The sequence below is a fragment of the Dendrobates tinctorius genome, unplaced genomic scaffold, assembly GCF_039654945.1.
Source record: "Dendrobates tinctorius isolate UK_male_01 unplaced genomic scaffold, ASM3965494v1 ptg000083l, whole genome shotgun sequence".
NCBI lineage: Eukaryota > Metazoa > Chordata > Amphibia > Anura > Dendrobatidae > Dendrobates > Dendrobates tinctorius.
In genome coordinates, this window is record NW_027361751.1 from 38,517,115 (window position 1) to 38,540,836 (window position 23,722).

General features: G+C 45.2%; 1 protein-coding gene across 2 annotated transcripts in view; it reads left to right on the forward strand.

Moving 5' to 3' along the window:
* ZNF131 (zinc finger protein 131) overlaps window positions 1–19,277 on the forward strand; it is a 33,984-nt gene extending 14,707 nt beyond the window's left edge. The window contains exons 5-8 of one of the 2 annotated variants that reach the window (XM_073584321.1): window positions 10,854–11,208; window positions 11,311–11,533; window positions 15,515–15,645; window positions 17,139–19,277. In XM_073584321.1, the coding sequence (XP_073440422.1) occupies window positions 10,854–11,208; window positions 11,311–11,533; window positions 15,515–15,645; window positions 17,139–17,795 (1,366 nt within the window). In that variant the 3' untranslated portion in view covers window positions 17,796–19,277. Of the gene's footprint in view, window positions 1–10,853; window positions 11,534–15,514; window positions 15,646–17,138 lie in introns of both variants that reach the window. The other variant, XM_073584320.1, reaches the window with a different exon arrangement.
* The last annotated feature ends 4,445 nt before the right edge of the window (window positions 19,278–23,722 follow it).

Consider the following 23,722-nt stretch of genomic DNA (forward strand, 5'->3'; position numbering starts at 1 on the left):
AATTGTTAACAACTGTGCTTTGAGAATTTCATTTTTCAAGATTTCCCATCCTTCCTGGACATTTTTGTCTTTAAGGATATCCAGCCATTGGATCCCTCCAATTATCTTTCTGAATCCCTTAAAATCTGCCTTTCTGAAATCTAACCTTGACGTCTGAGTCTTCACAGGTCTTCCGCCTCTAGTTATCCAAAATTCTAAAATAGCATGGTCGCTACCTCCTAGGGTTCCAGCCACTTTTACCTCCTCAACCATTTCCTCCCTGTTTATAAGGATTAGATCCAAGGTAGCAGTTCCCCTTGTTTTCTCCCCTACCTTTTGGAAGATAAAGTTGTCAGCAAGAGAGGATAAGAATTTCCTTGACCTGTTAGTTTTGCCTGAGAGAGATTCCCAACAAATGTCTGGATAGTTGAAATCTCCCATGACAACTATGTCATATTTTTTGGAGAACTTGGCCATTTGATGCATAAAGAGTTCATCCATATCTTCAGCTTGCACAGGCGGCCTGTAGTAAATGCCTACAATGGTGTCCTTTCCATTGTTCTGTCCTTGTATTCTTACCCAAACAGTTTCCACAGAACTCCCAGTCTCTGAAGCTTCAATCTCTGTGCAGATATATGCGTTTCTAACATACAATGCAACACCCCCTCCTCGTTTATCAAGTCTGTTTCTTGCAAATAAGTTGTATCCTTCTAGTCTTGTATTCCAATCATGTGTATCGTCCCACCAAGTTTCAGTGATTCCAATGACATCATATTTCTTTTCCTGTGTTAGTAGTTCCAATTCTCCTTGTTTGTTGCCCATGCTTTGTGCATTAGTATAGAAACATTTTAGTTTGTGATTGGTTTCTCTTTCTCCAATATTTTTATTAATTAGATTCTTTCGTCTTTGTTCTTCCTTTCCACTTCTATTAGCAGAGTTCTCAATAGCATTTGTCAGGTGTATGGCTTTTTCTGGTCTTTTGCTTCCCTTCCCATGTTGTTCTAGTTTAAAGCTCTCCTTACAAGTGTAACAAGGCGACTTCCAAATACATGCTTTCCAGTCTTCGTAAGGTGCACCCCATCTCTAGCAAGTAGTCCATCGTATAAGTAGTTCACTCCGTGATCCAGAAATCCAAATCGTTGCTGATGGCACCATCGATGTAGCCAGTTGTTCACTTGCAGAATCTTATTCCACCTCCTTGTTCCATGGCCATCCACTGGGAGGATGGAAGAGAAGACCACCTGCGCTCCCAGTTCTTTCACTTTCTTGCCTAAGTCTTCAAAGTCTCTGCAGATGGTTTCCAGGTCGTTTCTTGCGGTGTCATTTGTCCCCACATGTAGTAGCAGGAATGGGTAGTCATCTGTAGGTCTGAAGAGTCCTGATATCCTGTCAGACACATCTTTAATTTTTGCACCTGGAAGACAGCACATTTCTCTTGAAGTTATATCCGGTCTGCAGATAGCGGCCTCTGTTCCTCTCAACAGGGAATCCCCCATGACCACCACTCTCCGTTTCTTCTTCACAACATTTTTCTTTCTCCATCCAGGAGGACTCTGAAGGCGTACAAGGTTGCTGTTTGTTGGCAAAGTCTTATCCTGATGTATTTCTTCATCATTTTCCTGCGTGAGAGCCTGGTACTGGTTTCTGAGCAGTATGGGTGCTGACTGCCTCCTGATCCTCCTGCTTCTCTGGGTCACATGTCTCCATTCCTCTGTTTCTTCAGGTGCACTTCGAATTTCTTCTCTTTCTGTAACATGAAGAGATAATTCTGCTCTGTCCAAGAACTCTTCACCTTCCTTAATGATCTTCAACGTAGCTAACCTCTCTTCGAGATTTTGCAACTTTTCCTCCAACAGGGACACAAGCTTGCATTTGTGGCATGTGAAGTTTGGCTTTTCCACTGGTAAGTCTGTGAACATGTAGCAAGAAATGCAGCTCACCAAATGGCTCCTGGCCTCTTCCATCTTGAGATTTCTTAAAAACGATGAAAGATGAGCCAAAATTCGCGCGCCGATAGGCGCACGGTTTTTCCGATTTCCTCTTTTCAGCTGCAACGGCCAAAACACAGTGATCGTCGAGCTCGCGGAGACTCTTCACTTATCCCAGAAGGCACTGGGAATATGCAAATGATCTCCTCAAGACTCTTCCCCTGGTTTTCCGATTTCCTCTTTTCAGCTGCAACGGCCAAAACCCAGTGATCGTTGAGCTCGCGGAGACTCTTCACTTATCCCAGAAGGCACTGGGAATATGTAAATGATCTCCTCAAGACTCTTCCCCTGGTTTTCCGATTTCCTCTTTTCAGCTGCAACGGCCAAAACCCAGTGATCGTTGAGCTCGCGGAGACTCTTCACTTATCCCAGAAGGCACTGGGAATATGCAAATGATCTCCTCAAGTCTCTTCCCCTGGTTTTCCGATTTCCTCTTTTCAGCTGCAACGGCCAAAACCCAGTGATCGTTGCGCTCGCGGAGACTCTTCACTTATCCCAGAAGGCACTGGGAATATGCAAATGATCTCCTCAAGACTCTTCCCCTGGTTTTCCGATTTCCTCTTTTCAGCTGCAACGGCCAAAACCCAGTGATCGTTGAGCTCGCGGAGACTCTTCACTTATCCCAGAAGGCACTGGGAATATGCAAATGATCTCCTCAAGACTCTTCCCCTGGTTTTCCGATTTCCTCTTTTCAGCTGCAACGGCCAAAACCCAGTGATCGTTGAGCTCGCGGAGACTCTTCACTTATCCCAGAAGGCACTGGGAATATGCAAATGATCTCCTCAAGACTCTTCCCCTTGCAATAAGGGAGCCTGTCCCTGATTCACACTGCCCGTGGGTCGGAAGTATAAATCATCTATATGCTGCCCTTGAAAGAGTTAAAAACAGAGTGCACCAGCTCAGCATCATAACACCAGTAAGGCCCAGTTTAGAGGGAACACCAACTAATTTACCCCTTTATGGACTTCTTACATGGTCTCACTTTTACATTTACGGCTGCTTTATAACATCTGCGGTTAAAGGGGTATTCTCCTCTTGTACACAGGATATGCCATAAATGACTACTGGATGTTAAAAAATGTGGGTTCCTTGAGCCGCCTAGTGAAGCAGTCACCATGTCTGCAACTCTATTAACTTCTATAGGTTTCATAAACATTTGAGCAGAGAGAGGGGCAGGGTCTTAGGGTCTCTACACATTTATGGTATATCTTGTGTAACGATCCAAATGTGAATACATTATCCTGTATAACCCCTTCCTGACACGTGACATACTATTACGTCAGGCCTTGAGTCCCCTTCTTCGAAGAATGCTCAGAAACTGAGCCTGCCCCATTCCCATCATCTGCCTCTAATAGTCACTGAACATGGATGTGGAAACCACAAAAATACGACCAAAAGATCCTTTATCATATAAATATTTCTTTATTAGAAAGGACACAACAGGACAAGAAGGTGGACATATGCAAAATGCAGACTAAAGTGCAGACAGTGCCTAAAGACACCCTGGACCACCACCAGCCACAGAGAGAAGGTAGAAAGATATACAAATCTATAATTCAAGAGGCATATGGTGTATTAAAGGGAAACAGAGGCCAAAATAAAGGTATCTAACAGAGCTACACCAAAAAGGCCTATATCACCTCAAAAAGAGGTGCCGGATGTAAATAAATATCCATAATTATGTATATAAAGAGAGCCACCATGCCCTCATGTACTGCCTATAGCATATGGTGTGCTTAATTAGACCTCATACCAACTATTGCCATAAGCCCACATACTAATAAACAAGGAAAGAAATCCTTCCCACCAAGGGCTTGACTATTACCCATCTAAGGGGGTAAAAAACCCCAACCAACATTACCTCAACACAATCCTCAAATGACCAGGTGGTCCAGGTGTCACCCCTAATAGTCACTGGTGGAGGGAGCTCTATCCCCTGCTGTTAACCGCCTCTGTAAAACTTTGGCGGAAACATTTACAGCACGCTGCCTAGGGGGCTTGGCACTCTAAGGGTAGGTGCACACGGTCCAGTGATCACATCCAGAATCGCCTGCATTCAAAAGCTGGCAGCACTTTGGACGCAGCAGACATGTTCTGCGTCCAAAGCATTGCCAATTACTGAATGTCTGCACATACCCTTAGTGGCCATTGACTTCTTGCAACAACTGCAGGGTGCCGATGGTTTTCCATGACTGCCAGGGATCTACTGAAGATCCCCTTGCCTTGCATGAGGGTGCTCCTGTGTGAGAAACAGCAGCATGGTGGTATCGCTTTACTTTGTTCTCTTTATTTTAGGCAGTATTGTTAGACAAGTTACGGCTGTAAGTGGCCTATTGTGGGGGCTTTTTTTGATAGACATCTGGGGGGACACTCATCAATGTCCAGTTTTTACTCACAGTAGATTATTAAAGTGTTTAGGTTTTTTTTTTTTTGTTTTTATTTTGAGCGACCCAAGAGAATATTGAGGGTATGTGCACACGCTGCGGATTCTGCTGCGTTTCCGCAGCGTTTTTGGCTCTGCAGAAACGCAGCAGATTTTGCTGCGTTGTACAGTACCTTTATTTCCTATGGAAATAAAAAAAAGCTGTGCACATGCTGCGTTTTTTTCCGCGCGGTTTTGCTGCGGTTTACAATCCGCAGCATGTCAATTGTTTGGTGCAGAAACGCTGCGGTTTTACACCTCATCCATTATGAGGTGTAAAACCGCAGGGAAAAAACGCAGATAATCCGCAGAAAAACCGCAGCACTTTGTCCTGCGGATTTCCTGCGGTTTTCGCTACAAAAGCCGCAGAGACTAAAAACTACGTGGGAACATACCCTTAGTGAGCATGTTAAAGGGAATGTGTCAGCAGGTTTTTGCTACCTCGTCTGAGAGCAGCATAATGTAGGCAAAAAGAAGCTGAATCTAACAATGTAACATTTAGGTTACTGGATGCAGCCGTTCTGACTCGCTCAGAATTTTTAGATTTAAAATGAAGCAGAGATGATAAAACTAACTCCGCCCACACCACAGCTATCTCCTCCCTGTCATGGGAAGCCTAGGTAACTATAGGCTAAAACCCCGGGGCCCCTGTGGTGTCCCTCAGACTAGGGGAAACCCTGTCTGTCCCTCAACCCAGGGTTTACACTGAAGGTGTGCCTGCCTGGGCCTCCACCCTGTCCTTGTCTCCTGTCCAGCCCTTAGCTGAACCCACCACCCTCCACCCAGTGAGGAGACCAAACACCAGACCCCACAAATAAGTATGGACAGGGATAAAGGAAACGCACCACACCGCGTACACACAGAAGAATACAATAATGTGCAAGGGCAACCAAAAAATACCACACAGGGAGGCAAAATGGCAACAACGGAATATACTACACCATATACAGAAACAGTATGCTCCTTAGACGACCACTCCAGACCGGTATCGCTAGCACAAAGCAAGAGCTATAGTCGGCGACGCCCATAGTCACGCAGGACAATTTAAAGACGGTGTGGCTAAGCCCTCAGCCAGAATGACAACCTTGTTAACCCAATCCAAGCCGGATCAGAAGACCAACCAGCGCCGCTGAGAACAAAGTGGTAGGATGGGGTATTACCGCTGTCTGCCGGACACCCTGGTGCGAACATTGTCCAACATGACAGTACCCCGCCTTCTACGAGGGACCCCAGGAACCTCACAATGTCGGGGACCCAGCTTGTCCGGATGGCGGCGATGAAACACTGTAACCAGACGGTCCGCATGTATGTCCGAAGCCGGCACTCAAGTCCTCTCCTCAGGACCATAGCCACACCAGTGGACCAGGTACTGTAGAGTGCGACGCACTACCCGAGAGTCAACCACCTTGGACACCTCAAACTCCAACGTGCCATCCACCATGACGGGAGGTGGTGGCACAGGAGAAACATCAACAGCACCCATGACCTTCTTAAGTAACGCCTTGTAAAACACATTATGTATCTTGTATACGGCAGGTAACTCCAAATGAAATGCCACAGGGTTGATAATTGCGGAGATCCTAAACGGACCAATGAACCTGGGACCCAACTTAAGCGATGGTATTGATGTTCCTTGTAGACAACCACACCCAATCACCCACACACAGGTCCGGACCTGGCACAAGTCTACCATCAGCCACACGTTTGTACCTAGAACCTACATTCAGCAAGCGCTGCTTTACTCTCCTCCAAACGGATGACGATTGTGCTCCCAACTGGTCCTCCTCAGGGACGCCCGCAGAGCACCCTTGGCGCAAGGTACGAAATTGGGGATGTTGATCATAAACACAAAAGAAGGGAGATTCCCCAGACTATTCCTGACAATGATTGTTTATCGCAAATTCAGCCAGAGGAAGAAACGCCAACCACTCTTCCTGATTGTCAGACACAAAACAGCGTAAGTATTGTTCCAGGTTTTGGTTCATACGCTCAGTCTGCCCATTCGACTGCGGATGGAAAGCCGATGAATGAAACAATTTAATCCCTAGGCGTGAACAAAAAGCTCTCCAAAATTTTGCCACAAATTGTGTATCTCTATCAGATATAATGTCAGACGGGACACCATGAAGTCTGACCACCTCGCGAATAAATACCTGAGCAAGGGTCTTCGCATTGGGCAAAGATGGCAAAGCAACGAAATGCGACACTTTAGAGAACCGATCAACTATTACCAGAATGACCGTGTTCCCAGCCGAGGAGGGCAAATCCGTAATGAAATCCATGGAAATCTCAGTCCATGGCTTACTGGGCACACAGAGAGGATGCAACTTGCCAGCAGGACGGGAGCGTGGTGTCTTGGCCCGCGCGCACGTGGTACAGGCTGACACATATGAGGCCACGTCCTGCCGGATTTTGGGCAACCAAAAACGACGTGATACAAGTTCCAGAGTGCCCTTAACCCCTGGGTGGCTCGCCAGGACAGTATCGTGATGTTCCCTGAAATCCAGACACGGGCGTAATCCGCCATCTTTCTTCTTGACAAAGAACAACCCTGCCGCCAATGGAGATGATGAAGGCCTGATGTGCCCTTTGCTTAGACTTTCTGCAATGTATTCTTTGAGAGCTTGCCTCTCAGGACCTGAGATATTAAACATCCTGGCTTTCGATAACTTGGCCCCCGGTTTTAACCTAATAGCACAGTCATAGGGTCGGTGCGGTGGCAGCTCTGAACAACCTCTTTCAGAAAATACATCAGCAAAGTCCAGCAGTGGCTCCGGGATGCTGGGAGTCACAGCGGAGATACACGTGGCCAGACAACTCTCCTGGCAATATCTGCTCCACTGGATTATGTCCTGGGTTTTCCAATCAATCACCGGATTGTGCATAGACAACCATGGAAACCCCAGAACTACCTGAGCAGGTAAATTACTGAGCACCTTACATGTTACCCGCTCAGTGTAGGACCCCAATGTGGAGTTTAACATCAGCCACAAACTCTTTAATCTCCCCTTGTGAGAGAGGGGAGGCATTGATGGTAACCACCCGGATAGGATTAGGCAGCTTTTCCACCTTAAATCCCACTGTATGTGCGAATCTCTCATCAATGAGATTAGCGGCTGAACCACTATCTACAAATACAGTAATCGACAGCTCTTGGCCCCCGGATTACTACCTTGGCAGGGAGCATACACTGGGAGACCACCACAGAGGATATGCAAAGGCTCAGACTAGACTCCTCCAAACCCTCTGAGCCTAGCAGTTTTCCACCGGCACGTCTTTCTTAGGTACCAGGGGGCAAGCATTAATAAAATGTCCTTTTTTGCCACAAAAAAAACAGACCCCTTGCTTTCTGGGCAAGGGACATTTATGCTTGTTATGTGTATGTGATATACCGGCGAATCTGCATAGGTTCCATGGATTCACCCGAGGCGACCTCACCAGAAACTGCCCCCCCCCCACAGGCAATGTCTCCTGCGACCTCTGACGAAAGCGGCGATCAATGCGTACTACAAGCACCATAGCAGCCTCCAGAGAGGCGGGAGTCTCATACATTAGCAGAGCTTGTTTAACTCTTCCAGAAACCCCATGCAAAAATTGACTCCTTAGTGCAGGGTCATTCCATTGAGTGTCCACAGCCCAGCGACGAAATTCCGTACAATAATCCTCCGCCAGTCGCTCACCCTGGAGTAGAGAGCGTATTTTAGACTCTGCTAACGTCAGTCTGTCAGGATCGTCATAGATTAAACCAAGAGCAGAAAAAAAAAGTCTACGGACTCAAATGCATGTGAATCAGAAGGTAGTGAAAAAGCCCATGCTTGTGGATCACCACTCAGCAAGGAAATTACCAAGCCCACACGCTGAGCCTCATTTCCTGAGGAGAGTGGACGCATGCGAAAATACAATTTGCAGGATTCACGAAATACAACGAACTTACAGCGATCACCAGAAAATCGTTCAGGAAGAGGTAACTTGGGTTCAGCTGCCCTGACTGCTGCCTCAGTTTGCACAGCAGGAGCTGACAGGCCTTGTTGCTGGACTGCCCCCCTCAGTTCAGTGACCTGTATGGACAGAGTCTCCAGCTACTTGGTTATGGAGACTATAGGTTCCATGGTAAATAAAATTTGGGCCAACTATAATGTCATGGGAAGCCTAGGTAACTATAGGCTAAAACCCCGGGGCCCCTGCGGTGTCCCTCAGACTAGGGGAAACCCTGTCTGTACCTCAACCCAGGGTTTACACTGAAGGTGTGCCTGCCTGGGCCTCCACCCTGTCCTTGTCACCTGTCCAGCCCTAAGCAGAACCCACCACCCTCCACCCAGTGAGGAGACCAAACACCAGACCCCACAAATAAGTATGGACAGGGATAAAGGAAACGCACCACACCGCGTACACACAGGAGAATACAATAATGTGCAAGGGCAACCTAAAAATACAACACAGGGAGGCAAAATGGCAAGAACGGAATATACTACACCAGAAACAGTATGCCGCTTAGACCACCACTCCAGACCGGTATCGCTAGCACAAAGCAAGCGCTATAGTCGGCGACGCCCATAGTCACGCAGGACAATTTAAAGACAGAGGGCGTGGCTAAGCCCTCTGCCAGAATGACAACCTTGTTAACCCAATCCAAGCCGGATCAGAAGACCAACCAGCACCGCTGAGAACAAAGTGGTAGGATGGGGTATTACCGCTGTCTGCCGGACACCCTAGTGCGAACAGTGTCCAACATGACACTCCCACACCAAGCTCTGTGTGTGCATTGTCTATAAATAGTGTGCTGCTTATCACAGGAGGGGGCAGAGTTTACACAGCAAAAACCTGCTGACAGATTCCTTTTAAAATCTTGCAGACATCCTTCTTAAAAACATCTAATTAATTTTTAGAGCTGAAGATAAAGAAATACACCGCGCTATACTGGGAAATAAAATAAATCCGGTTACCGGTTACTCACTTGATAATGTGTAAAGGAACTCGTGGTAGAAGATATACAGCGAGATCCACAATTATTCACACTGTCACAGATCTATGTTGCATCCCATTTGCATACAAAAAGGCTGCTGGATAGATGATATAGGGTTAGATAGCAATAAGCCCGGTTATATATCTGCAAAAAATATATACTAAACTTGTATTACTCACTTGAGTATACAAAAAAATGAGATCCTTGCTGTAAATAAGGCCGCATTTGAGGCGGCAATATTGATGTACTGATGCGGCAAGATTGATATGCTTGCACCTTGAGGTTCTGATGCAAGAATGTACAATTAGAATGGAGCAGGGAAAAAATGAAGGAGTGTATAGAGGCTTAGATGACAGATACAGAACTTACTGCGGGCTAAAATAGATTAGATTAAACCAACATGGTCCTGATAGTTGTCACAATGTACAAACTGCTGGTAGCTCAGGCACTGTAAGGTAGATAGGCATTAGTGATAGCCTGTGCCCGCTAGTGAATCTTGCCGCATCAGTACATCAATATTGCCGCCTCAAACGCGGCCTTATTTACAGCAAGGATCTCATATTTTTTGGTATACTCAAGTGAGTAATACAAGTTTAGTATATATTGTTTGCAGATATATAACCGGGCTTATTGCTATCTAACCCTATATCATCTATCCAGCAGCCTTTTTGTATGCAAATGGGATGCAACATAGATCTGTGACAGTGTGAATAATTTTGGATATCGCTGTATATCTTCTACCACGAGTTCCTTTACACATTATCAAGTGAGTAACCGGATTTATTTTATTTCCCAGTATAGCGCGGTGTATTTCTTTATCTTCAGCTCTAGCTTCTTTTAACAGGCACCGGCACAGAGCCTGTAACCCACCAGCTGCATCTGGGAACATTGGACCTTTTTTGTCTTTTCGGTGGACTAGCGCCAGTGCCATCTAATTAATTTTTATTTGTTTAAAATTTTCTTTTTAACTTTTAATTTTTTTTTAATGTTTTTTGTTATATAATTTCCAGCTTTGCATATTGCCATCTTTAATGAAACAATAATAAAAAAAACTTTCAATTTTCTAACTAAAATGAATACTAGACTCCTTTTCTGGTCGGTGCCATTCACAGTAGGTGATACTCACAGCTCCCCTCCTCCCCCTACCTTCACATAGCACTTGTCGCAGATCAGAGCATGCCTAGAAAACGCCTATGGAAGTCAGTGAGTCCAGAGCTAGTCTGTGTCCGTGTGGCTGCTGTACACAACAGGAAGTATGAGTCTAGTATTTGGCCTAATCATATTCTGCGCATGTGCGTCCTCCGCCGGAGAAGGAGAAACGATGGGCGCAAGCCCGTACACCAGTGTATGTTATCCTGCAAATAATGCATTTATAGTGCTATTATAATTAGTGTTTACGTATTATTTTGCTGTAGATACTTAACCCCTATAATCGCACCCGTGTCTTCCGTGTAGTTTCTGAACCTTACACGCATTTATTGAGCCTCTTTGTATTTGCTAGGAACAAAGAAACCATAGTCATCGAAGAAAAGCCGCAAGAAGAAGAAAGTGTGAAAAGATGGAAGATTTTGGACACAAGCAACTTGATCACCGAAAGTTTGCCGAACTCGGAGGGCGAGCCAGTGGAGATTGAGGTAGAAATAACTGAAGGAACCTTAGAGTTAGAGGAGAACGTGGCGGCTCTGGAAGCGGTGACTTCCCCAGAGCAGTCTGTGAAATACCTCCAGAGCACAGGCACGTCGGATGACTCCGCGCTGGCGCTCCTAGCGGACATTACCAGTAAATACCGCCAGGGCGAGAGAAAAAGACAGCTTCAAGAAGACAGCGCCAATGAAAGCGACGCTGCGGGCAAACAGGTAGAAGGCATTGAGATTATGGAAGTTCATCTGTCGCATGTCAACAACATGTTCCATTGTCAGAAATGTAATCGTTCATTTAAATTGTTTTACCATTTAAAGGAGCACATGAAATCACACTCCGCTGACAATTATAAGTGTGAAATATGCAATAAAAGCTACATCCGCGAGATAGCGTGGAAGCAACACCTCAACTGTTATCACCCAGAAGAAACCGGCAGCAGCAAAAGGCCGAAACCTGGCAAAAAAATCCACGTTTGTCAGTACTGCGATAAACAGTTTGATCACTTTGGACATTTTAAGGAACACCTAAGGAAACATACAGGTAATATTGCCCATAGGTGCACATGCACGGTTCGGGCCAGCAGGGGGCAGCAGCTGCTGCAGAACTACTTGTTAAAATCGTGACTTGCACAGCAGGTCTCTTGTTCTATTTACAGCTAAGGCTATGTGCACACTACGTCTTTAAAACGTGGCCAGAACTACGTAGGTCCTATTCCTGAAGTGTCTTTGCTGGCGTCTTTTCAGGATTTTTTCCACCGGCTTCTTTGCTCTGTATTTTCAAGCATAAAAAACGGACGGCTTCCAATGAGAGCCTCCGAAGAACGAACATCTTATTACTTTTAACCGCTTTAAGATTCATGAACTTTAAAGAAATGACATAAGACTGATCATGCTCACAGTGATGTCGTTTGAACGTTACTGTGCATTTTTTTGCCGGGCTCTTTCAGGAGTTTTCCAAGCAGTTTCCTCCTGACAAAGACGTCGTGTGCACATAATCGAAGAGCTAAAGACTATTCAGCTGGTTCATCACTGACCATTTTGTAGCTCTCGTTCTCTGTTCAACTGTCCTAAAGAATCCTACTGTCAAGTCATTTCATAACACAGAATTAACACTGTAAAAACAACCCAACTTCCCCACCCCCGGGAAATAATGATTGGATTGCATTTTTTTTTCACAGTTTGATTTTTTTTTTTTTTTTCTTTACATCAGATTTATATTGTAAAATGAATGGAGTCATACCAAAAAATAGCCCTCATATGGTTATGTGGACAGAAAAGTTGTTTATGGTTCTTGGAAAAAAGGTAAATGCAGAAGTTCCCCCTGTAATTCCACATTAAATACAGTTTCAGGCAAACCCCTTTTAGTGGCTTCTTTCTTGTAAATCACCATAAAGTCACTTTTATGATTTGGCTAGTGATTGCTAATGAGTGGGTGACTAGTTGTGGGGTCGTTTCACTAATCATGGTATTTCGCCCCTGTGGGCTTATTTGCAAGAGCAGCATCCCCACCAAACCTCGTGTACGTGTGCATTGTTCACCCTCCTGTACTATGCATATTAACACTCCCCGGCTTCATCTGCGCACTGTCCATGCCCACGGAGACAGCGGTTTTTCCATTCACCGAGGACCCGTAGACAGTCGCCAGGGAGGGTGAATGTAGTGCGTACGCACAAAATCTGCAACGAGCCAATGGGTGACTCTGCTTTTGCAAGTGATGTTCCTAATAACATGATTAGTCCGGGGTATAACACCCCAACGACTAGTCACCCACTAATTAGCAGTTCATCACTGGTCAAATTATAAAACCGACTCGTAAAGCAAGAAGCCGCCCAAGGGGTCTTGTTTGAAACTGTATTAAGACAGGAATGATGCCATGAGGGCGGATTGGGGTAGATGGGGAAGCTGTCAGGTTCTCTTTAACCCCTTAACGACCCTCGATACGCCTTTTAACGATGGCAGTTAAGGGTTCTTAATCCTCAGCACTGCTTTTTAACGGCGCTGAGAAATGAGTGGATAGCGCCCCCCAGAGTCAGAAAATCTCCCGGGGTCTCAGCTACCGGGGGTAGCTGAAACCCCAGAGAACATGATTCGGGTCGTTTTTTACCAACCCCAGTGTTGTGATCGCCATTATTCACAGAATAACGGCGACCACAAAAAAAAATCCCAATTTCCTATTTAATTTCTCTCTCTGATGTGATCGCACATCAGAGGAGAGACAAATGGGGTACCTCCAGTGTCCCTGGACCCTCCTGCATCCCCCATGTGCCTGCCGCATCTTCTGGGAAGAAAATGGCTGGCGCATGGGCAGTGCATCCGCCGAGATCTGCCGGCTGGCAACAATAGATTTCTCCTATTGGTTAATTTTGATCACTGTGACAGACTCTATCACAGTGATCAAAATAAAAAAAAAAATCAGACCCCCCCCCCCCCATCTCACCCCCTTAGTTAAGGAAAATTAATAAAAATACTTTTTTTTTTTTTTTTTTTCCTTTAGGGTTATGGTTGAGCTTATATTTGTGGTTACAGGTAGAGTTAGGGTCATGGTTGGGGATATAGCTAGGGTAGGGGTAGGGCTATGATTGGGGTTATAGTTGGGGTTGCAGCTAGGATTGGGGTTAGGGTTGTGTTGGGGTTATGATTGGAGTTGGTATTAGGGTTAGGGGTTTGTTGGGGATAGGGGCTGTGTTAGGGTTGGAGTTAAAATTGGGGGGTTTCCACTGTTTAAGTACATCAGGGGGTCTCCAAACGAGCCCGCCATGATTCTAGCCAATTTTGCGTTCAAAAAGTCAAGCGGTGCTCCCTCCGTTCTGAACCCTGCCATGCGCCCAAACAGTGTCTTTCCCCCACATATGGGGTATCTGCGTACTCAGGAGAAATTGAACAACAAATTTTGTTATCCATTTTCTCCTGAAACCCTTGTGAAAATAAAAGAAGTTTGGTTCCAAAGTAAATTTTTTGTGAAAAAAGTAAAATGTTCATTTTTTTCTCTTCCACTTTGCTTTAGTTCTCATGAAGCACCTGAAGGGTTAATAAACTTTTAGAATGTGGTTTTGAGCACCTTGAGGGGTGCAGGTTTTCAAAATGGTGTCACTCATGGGTATTTTCTGTTATATTGACCCCCCCCCCCCCCCCCCAAACAAAAAAAAAAAAAACTCCAAATGTGATGTGGTCCATAAAACAAATGGTTTTGTAAATTTTGTTGTAAAAATGAGATCACTGGTCAACTTTTAACTGCTATAACTTCCTAATGAAAAAAAATTTTGGTTCCAAAATTGTGCTGATGTAAAGTAGACATGTGGGAAATGTTATCTATTAACTATTTTGTGCAATTTGACACTCTGATTTAAGGGCACAAAAATTTTAACATTTTGAAAATTGCAAATTTCCATTTTTTTTTTTTTTTTTTTGTAAATAAATGCAAGTCATTTAGAAGAAATTTTACCACTAGCATGAAGTACAATATGTCACGGGAAAACACTCTCAGAATCAGTGGGATACGTTGAAGCTTTCTAGAGTTATAACCTCATAAAGTGACAGTGGTCAGAATTGTAAAAATTGGCCTGGTCACTAAGGGGTTGAAAGGTTACAAAAACATTGCTAAATGATGTGTACCCCACCCTGGACTGGACTTCACGTATCATCATATGACCGCCGTAGGAAGTGAAGGTGGCTGACGGCTAACTTCAGTAGGTACACCGGCCTCCCCCGGTCTACATTGGAGAAGGCTTAGCTAGCCGCCCCCTTAATAACTGCTGTTTACATGTGCCCACACAGTAAAACTTCTTGTCAAACACAGAAGTGTAAGAGGACCTCCTGGGACCCCTAATGCATGGTCAGGCATGGGCTGATGAGAATACATTGGTGAGTTATCGAATTCATCATGTGCAGATCATATAGCCGCATGTTTAATATTCTGGAAGCCCCCATCATTGATAACGTTATTTGATGCTTTAAAAAAGTTCCCCCTTCCACAATACGACCCTACCCCCAGAGGTGAGTAACCCACTGTGGATTTTATCAAGGGGAAAGTGTGTTAGCCCCCGTTACCTGAATGGTGCCACGTGTTATGTGGGTATTCAACAGCTGAGGTTACCAAAATGTCCTGATTAGGGAATGTGAAATGCATGGAGCGTCTGTTCCCGAATGACGGCAGTAGCATCGGTCGTATGCACCATTAACAAACAGGGAAACCAGAAAACAGAATACAACACGTGCTATGGCAATCGTATATGGTTTTTACTCCTCGGTTTAGCTTGCTGTACTAGGGATGCAAATAACAGATTTCTGGAAATATGGCCGCTTTATACAGCGCCACCTATTCTGCAGATATTCGTGGACGTCGTCCCGATCAGTCCTCACTGGAAGCCATGAATGGTGGAAAGCAATCCGAATAAATCTGCACGCTCGAGTCCAACTATTTTTAATCTCATTGATGCTTTTCTGCAGTGCAGACAAATTGTAGGAGATTGTGACACTTTTTTCTCAACTAATTTACTGTAATCTTTTTATTTTCGGCAAATAGGTGAAAAACCCTTCGAATGTCCGAACTGTCACGAGCATTTTGCTAGGAACAGCACCCTTAAATGTCATCTCACCGCCTGTCAGTACGGTGTCGGTGCGAAGAAGGGGAGGAAGAAATTGTATGAATGCCAGGTAGGTGGCTCCGCACGTGCTGCGAGTGTTTGCTTTGTTAGAGGGTCGACCACCGAGAGCTGAACAGATCCCAACAATAGGGAGGTGTAGTCAGTTGGGCCCAGGATGGAGTGGCAGCACATTGCTGGGAAAGATCCACTGGACATTGGTGGCCGGTATGTCTCATATTTATTTAAAGAGTTTGTCTACTATTTTTCCATTGATGACCTGATCGGTCGAGGTCTGACACGCAACACCCCCACCAATCAGATGTTATCAGCGGCTGCTTGATTGTGGAGCTGCTCAGTCTTCTGACTGTCAGTGTCCGCAGCAGGGTACTCTACCTCGTTGATTTCAATAGGAGGCGGATGTGCAGTACCCAGCCATGGCCACAATCAAAGTATGGAGCAGATCCGCAATCGAGCAGGTCTGGCCAAGAACAGCTGATCCACGGGGGTGCCGGGTATCTGACCCCGACTGATCAGACATTGATGACCTATCCTAAGGATAGGTCTTCAGTGCTAAAGTAGTGGACAACCTCACATGTACTGAAAACGAATGACACAAGTAATATGCACCAAAAATGCTGAAAACTCAGGGATTTTAATGCAGCGGTTTTACTTCAAAGAGACCAGGTTTTTGCTTCTGAAAAAAAATATGCAACGTGTGAGCATATCCTCAGACCTGTGTTACTATATGCAGCTTTGTGTATGAGGACGGAGGAGATTTATTGAGCGTCCCAAATACATTTAGTTCCTTGGTACACTCAGTCTAGGAGAGGAAATGATAAAGGTCTGGGCGTTAAGGCCCTTTTACATTTAGCGATGCACCAGCGATACGATCCGGTCAGGATTGCTGGTGCATCGCTAGTGAGCTTTCACACAGAAAGATCTCACAGCGATGCAGCGCACAATACTCACCTTTCACACACAGCGATCCAGACATCCGCCCGCCCGCGTCCAGCGTCGCTCGTCTCACACAGCAGGAAGCTGACGACGAGAAATGGAGCCGCGCGATCAGCGATAGACAGCGGGGAAGCCGGTCGGAGGCAAGTATCACACATAGCGATATCGCTATAACGTCACAAAATCAGTGACGTTTTAGCAATATTGCTAGCGATATCGCTATGTGTAAAACCCCCTTTAGACAGAAATGCCATGACCTAAAAGTGCCACAGTTCACAATGTTTGGTCTGTAATAAGCCAACCTAGAGGAAGAGATACGGAAGAGCATTGTACATAACATGTCTAAGGAAATGCATCAAATTAATGGCGCAGAATGGGCCGGGTAACAAATGTGGCCATCTTCTATTGGCCGGCTCTAGGCTCAGGCTGTAATAATCTGCTCCTCTGAGTCTGGTGTACTATTTCTCTGCTCCCAGAGATGGTCATTGTGAAAGTATGTGAACCCTACCAATGTATATAGCTAGTGCAGCATAGTGCGACCTACGCTGTGTGATACATGAGGCACAAAATATGTATAATTAGCATCCTTTTTTTTGTCTTCGTTACTAGGTCTGTGATAGCGTCTTTAATTGCTGGGACCAGTTTAAAGACCACCTAGTTCTTCACACCGGTGAGAAACCCAACCACTGCACACTGTGCGATATGTGGTTTATGCAGGGCACTGAACTAAGGAAACATCTCCGCGACACTCACAACATCGCCGAGAGAATAGTGACCGAGGTCGTCGTTTCAACTGAACAAACAGAAACCGAGACCGTGCCTTCCATGACATTTGTGGAGGAGGTGGAACAAGTCCATGTGGTGCCGGTAGATCAAGTAATTCAAGTTCAAGTCGATCCACCTCAATTAACAGTCGGTCACTTGCACCAAGATCTCCTAGAAGTGAACCAAGTGAAAGGTGCACACATACTGGACCTACAGACGCAGGTCCACATGGGTCACATAGAGGTGGAGCATCTTCAGATAGACCCGGGGACCGAGGTGCACGTTGAGGAGGTGCACGTTGAACATGTCAATCAGATACACATGGAGGAGGTGGAGGCAGAACTCCTGGACGAGTCCAATATTCAACATATTGAACACACTATTGTGGAACAATCCTGCCAGGCGGAGGTGGCCGCGCTTCATCACATCGTCCACACAGATTCTGAGAACATACAGATAAGACAGATGGAGCTGACACACATAGAAGCTGCAGCTGAATAGGATGCAGTGTATCACACAGAAGGCTGACTTCTGTTCACAGAGGATTTTAGAAATGCCCCCCCCATGTGCCAGCCCTGGGACGCCCGGTGCTACATTCTTCCGTTTACCTCATAGAAAAAGGAATGATTATGTTAATTTCATGGATATAGCCCAATGTTTTGCTCCTAATAACCTTCTGTCTACACGACCTGTTCAGTATTGGTCAGTAATGTCTGGCAGCGTATATCAGGGGTTATTCTGTTCTATATAGACATGCCATAGATGCATGACCCACTTCTATCTCCAGAATGGGGCCCCATCAGGAGAGGCGGCCGTGCATACACGACTCTCTCCATTCACTTGTATGGGAGTTCCAAAAATTGCAGAACATGTTTGTAAATGAACGGGGAGAGCATTCGACTCGGCCCATTTTGGAACGAGTCACTAGCACAGCTTTCCCAATTCATTTACATGTATGTGTGGATAATTCCCATTTAAATGAATGGTCAGCCACACTTACACGGCCACCACTCCGCCGAGACATTGCCCTTGCAAATATTTATTTTTGATGTATAAATGTAGAAGATACGAATACTCTCTTCTAAAGGAAGACTCCCGTCAGTCGTCAGTCATAGCGCTTAGAATGTACTCTCTTCCTGCACATTGTAAAGGTTTTGTTCTAGGTAATTACCACAGGTAGAGCGGCTAAAGGATTTATCTCTAAGACTTGTATGTTCCCATCACAGGATGTGACATTTCACCCCTTCAGCTATTTCAATACATAGGCATCCGACCAGTTAACTCTATCCGGGGTGGGAGGTATTTAGAAAAGTGGACAAACTAAAATACATTATTTTTATGTGTAATTACTCATTAAAAGGGTTGTCTCAAGTTCTTATGTGGTTAGAATTGCAATATGCTTGTGAAAACAAGCAACTTTGCAATTTTACTTCTTTCTAAAAATCCTTTTTCGTTCTCAAGAACGGAAAGAGTTTTAATTCTATAATGTACAGCTCGTATTCTAGGGTTACCGGCCACCCTGAGATCTGAGTGGTCAGCTATTTAGGTAAGGAGCTGGCGCTACTGTGGATATGGTCAGATCATTGGATTCGATCAGCCTCCATGCCCCTGCTCTTCTTCCAAGCTGTAGAGGTAAAGCTGCCTCTGCTAACTGACTGGGGCAGCCACAGTTCGGAACAGCGTTCCAACCGTGCCGCTCGACTGAACTGTCAATCTTGAGGAAGGCACCGTCTCCTGCAAAGCCGAAGGCTGGGAGTGGTGTGTTCTGAAGAAAAGGAGTTGCGAGAACCCCTTTAATTTTCTGCCATTATGGACTTCTGTGTATTGACTATTTTTTTCATTAAGAATTCCTTTTGTTATTTTACAATGTCGGTCACCATTGTAAAGTGATTACTAGTTTTATAGGGGGTCTTTCTAACCGGACTATAAATTGTGTGCCACACATTCTCCAAATTACTACACTCCAGCAACCTTTTGCCTATATATTGCAGCAGAGCTAATATTTAAAAATAAGCTACTAGCTCTTGTATGTACCTGAATTAGTTGGTTTAGCCATTTTGGGTTGTCTGCCAAGTCAATTCCTTCTTCAGAATATTGTTCCCCAATTTCAGCTTACATTTCTCATGATGCCACTGGCATTGTGGAGCAGGTGCAGTCTCATCGCACTGTGCTTGTTCTGCTTTGAGCTCTAGCTAACTGCAGCAATGATCAGTGACATAACTGCTGTCCCCTGACTCGCACGCTCTTGTTGTATCCTATGTACCTATGCCCCTTACATCCTGCGTGTTTAAGGCTGTGTGCCCACGTAGTGATTTTTAAGCGTTTTTGCCGCGCTTTTCGGCGCGAAAACGTTTAAAAATTGTGTACACAACGCCCCCCATGCATTCCTATGGCATTCCGCACATGCTGTGCTAATGCTGCGCTTTTTTCCGCGGCGGAATCGCATCACGGAAAAAATCGCAGCATGCTCATTCTTTTGTGCGGAATCGCAAAGAATTGCTGCGATTCCGCACCCATAGGAATGCATGAGAACCGCTTACTTCCTGCATGTGGCTATGCCCACCATGTGGGAAGTTAAGCATCTCATGTGCGGTTGGTACCCACGATGTGGAGGAGAGGAGACTGTCCTCCAGGCCCTGGGCACCATACCCCTGTAAAAAAAAGAATAAAAAATAAAAAATCGGGGTATATTTACCTTCCGGCGTCCCGCGCTGCATTCCCGGCCTAAGCGTTCCCAGTAATGCCTTGCGGCACGGTCCAGTGATGACGTAGTCTCGCGTGACTCTAGCGGTCTCGCGAGATCGCTATAGCAACGCGAGACTACGTCATCACAGGTCTCGCAAGGCATTACTGGGAACGCTGAGGCCCGGGAAGGCAGCGCGGGACGCCGGAAGGTAAATATCCCCCGATTTTTTATTTATTTATTTTTTTTTTTTTATTTTTTTTTAGCATTTTAACATTCTATCTTTTACTATTGATGCTGCATAGGCGGCCTCAATAGTACAAACCTGGTCACACTTGTCAAACACTATGTTTGACGAGTGTGACCAACCTGTCAATCACTTTCCAAGCGATGCTTCAAATCGCTTGGAAAGTGCTTGAATATCGCACACGAAAATCGCGGCAAAATCGCAGTGAAATCGCGCGGAAAAAACGCGCAATTTCTGGGAAGGAGTCCTGTTTTTGGTGTGCGTTTTAACACGCACCGTGGGCACATAGCCTAATGGGTTCCTCCCTGTAAGCTCTTACAAGCAGGAGGCGGGGGTGAGATGGACTGTCTTATAGGATACACTGGATAGGCAATGTCATCTTGTATTTCACAGGAAGTCAGATTCTGATTTTCCTGTTTATACCTTAGAACAGGTACTGGACTGGGGGTGAAACTATGGATCACATGACCCAACTTACAATGAAGAGGTGAAAATATATAGGTGCAACTGAGCAACTTTACACAAGCAGATTATTATTGCTGAGTTAGAATTATATGTGCAAAAAAAGCCAACCTGCAAACATGTCAGGCTTCTCAGACTGCCTTCAGTTCAGCGGCAAATCTGTCTTAAAATTAAAAAAAAAAATAAAGATGGCTTGCTATATTTTGGCAATTTTAGATCAACCTGGCATTTTAATCTGTCTTAGGCCGAGATCACACTTGCGTGTGTGATGCGAGTCTCTCGCATCAACACCCCGGCTCTGCCACCGGCACGTGTAACCGGGGTGTGCGGCTGCATAGAAATACATGAAGCCTCAGCTTCGGTCCTGAGTGCCGGCAGTAGCTCCGGGTGTTGATGCGAGAGACTTGTGCGAGTTTCTCGCATCACATACGCAAGTGTGATCCCGGCCTTAAAGAGATCTTCTTACTATTTTTTTAACACAAATATCCAAATGGTTGTAGGCAAATAGCTGGTTAGAAAGGAACCCCTTTAAATTTGCTTCATATAAAAATAACAAAATGGGGAGCAGCATGATGGCGTCATTGGCGGGGAGCACCCCTCTGGTGTTACTGGCTTTAAAAATTAGAAATGTAAAGCCAAGATTACTTCATTATATTCTTAAATTTAATTTCAAGTGTATGAAAGAAGGAAACCAGTTATTCTCCACCTCCCAGTATGGGAGCTAAATGGGAAAGCCGCACTCTGACATTAGATGTGTGCACTTATGATTTACGGAGCCATTGTACTCCCTGATGTGCGGCTTTCTCGCCCTCTCCAGGATTATCCTTATGTCCTACATTTAGCCTTTCGCACATGAGAGCTGTGAAAGGACCAAAGAATCTCTTTTCTGTAGTAAGCATTTCACTTGGACTTTGGAGTCCGTCCACCATCGTCAGACGTGAGGGTGCAGTGTGGGTGACACAATGGTGCATAGGGGAAAATTAGACTTTTTGTTTATGCTAACCAATTGAAGTGAATTTTTATTTCTACCTCTAATTAAAAAATAAAGGTGGGCTCTGGTTACTTGAGCCACCGTCCTAGTTTTATCCTGCACACTTTTTCAGAGTTCCTTCTCTTTGCAGTTTAGCGCTCCTGGCATTATTGTTATTAAGTTCTGACAACTTTATTAGATCTGTGCTCCAGTGGAATAATTATCTTGTCTCTGATTGGTTACTTAAAGGCATGTTCTGTGTTCACGGCTCCACTGGCTCCCGACTTCCTTGTTGAGGAGGTAATGTGCTCCTGAACGAGGCTTGATTGCACCACTGGTTCGAACCGAGCACACTCTGCTGGAACCAGAGGCAGTGATCTGGCAAGCTTCAGAGTGGCGTTTGCAGGCTCTCCTTACCTAGGTAACTGGCCACCCTGAGACTGCAGGGGTAACCTAATCAATGAGCCTACAAGTGACACATGCTTCTTACCTAGGTAACCGGCCACGCTGAGACTGCAGGGGTAACCTAGTCAATGACCCTAAAAGTGACACATGCTTCTTACCTAGGTAACTGGCCACCCTGAGACTGCAGGGGTAACCTAGTCAATGAGCCTACAAGTGACACATGCTTCTTACCTAGGTAACCGGCCACCCTGAGACTGCAGGGGTAACCTAGTCAATGAGCCTACAAGTGACACGCTTCTTACCTAGGTAACCGGCCACCCTGAGACTGCAGAGGTAACCTAGTCAATGAGCCTACAAGTGACACGCTTCTTACCTAGGTAACCGGCCACCCTGAGACTGCAGAGGTAACCTAGTCAAGGAGCAGTTAACATTTCCTCTGTACTTGAGAGGATTTTTAGTTGGATGTAAATTGTAAAGTTGCTCGTTTTTACAAACACGTTGCCATTGTAACTACTTAAGAGCTTGAGACAATCCCTTCATAGCTGGGCTCTGGTTACTTGAGCCACCGTACTACTTTTTACCCTTCATTAGTCCCCTTTTCAAAGTAATTTAGAGTTTCTGGCATTTTGCCCCTTTTCAACATGCAGTAAAGTGAGGAATAAGCATACTGACGGCCTCCCTAGATTGATCTTCCAGCACTCTCTTCAGTCTGTCGCCTGCAGATGTTCACATGCATGTGTTGGCACTTTATATTCCCGACACTAGCCTGGAGTCTCTTGTAGACTGCCACATTCGCTGTTTATTTTGAACCCTTGCTTCTGATATATTATTTATATCTCCTATGTTCTCCCCCTTTTTCTTGCTTAATGTATGATCTTTTATTCATTTGTATGAAGAATTTGTATCCTGAACAGGAATAAAATGTAAAAAAAAAAAATAAAAATTTGTTGGGGAGGTGGACGATTGCCGAGAAGCATTGCACTGCCGTCATTTCAATGTAAGGACCTTCATTACAATGGAGCAGATACGTCTCGCTCCTCGTCAGTGACGGCACAGGGACGTAAAGCCTATGACACAGAATGAAACCCATGGAGATGCCCCATTCTATAAGGATCGGTGGCGTGGATGGCGATAATAGAGGGTGGACTATAGGGATGCGCTGATTGGTGTGGCCATGGCTGCTGAATGTACCTGTCGGCTCTACAGGGGGTTGTGTCTCATCTGGGACTGATCCAATCAGCGGATACAAACCGTGCACAGATCGTATGTTACGTGGCGGCGATGCCTTAGTGGGTGACTGAGAACCATCCTTTTTTTAGGGTATATATTTTTTGTAAAGCTCCTTATTTCCTGTGGATACTGTGCCCTATGAGAAGAATCAGGCTCCGATTTTTGCGGAGAGTTTTTGGTTTGTTTTTTCTTACAGCAGCTTCTGTATCATTGCTCGGTTATGGAAGCCTACAAGCCATAACATTTACCAGTGCTAAAGAGAAATGGAAACGGGACTGTAAATAAAACTTTTCTCCATGTTACTGGGTAATAAAATAATACCGCCATGCAGCATCTCCTGTCATTTATTTTATAGGCTTTTTTTTTCCCTTGTTCTTTCAAGTCTGAAAATGTCTCAAAAGGGGTCGTCCGGCCAGTCAGTAATGTGCCTA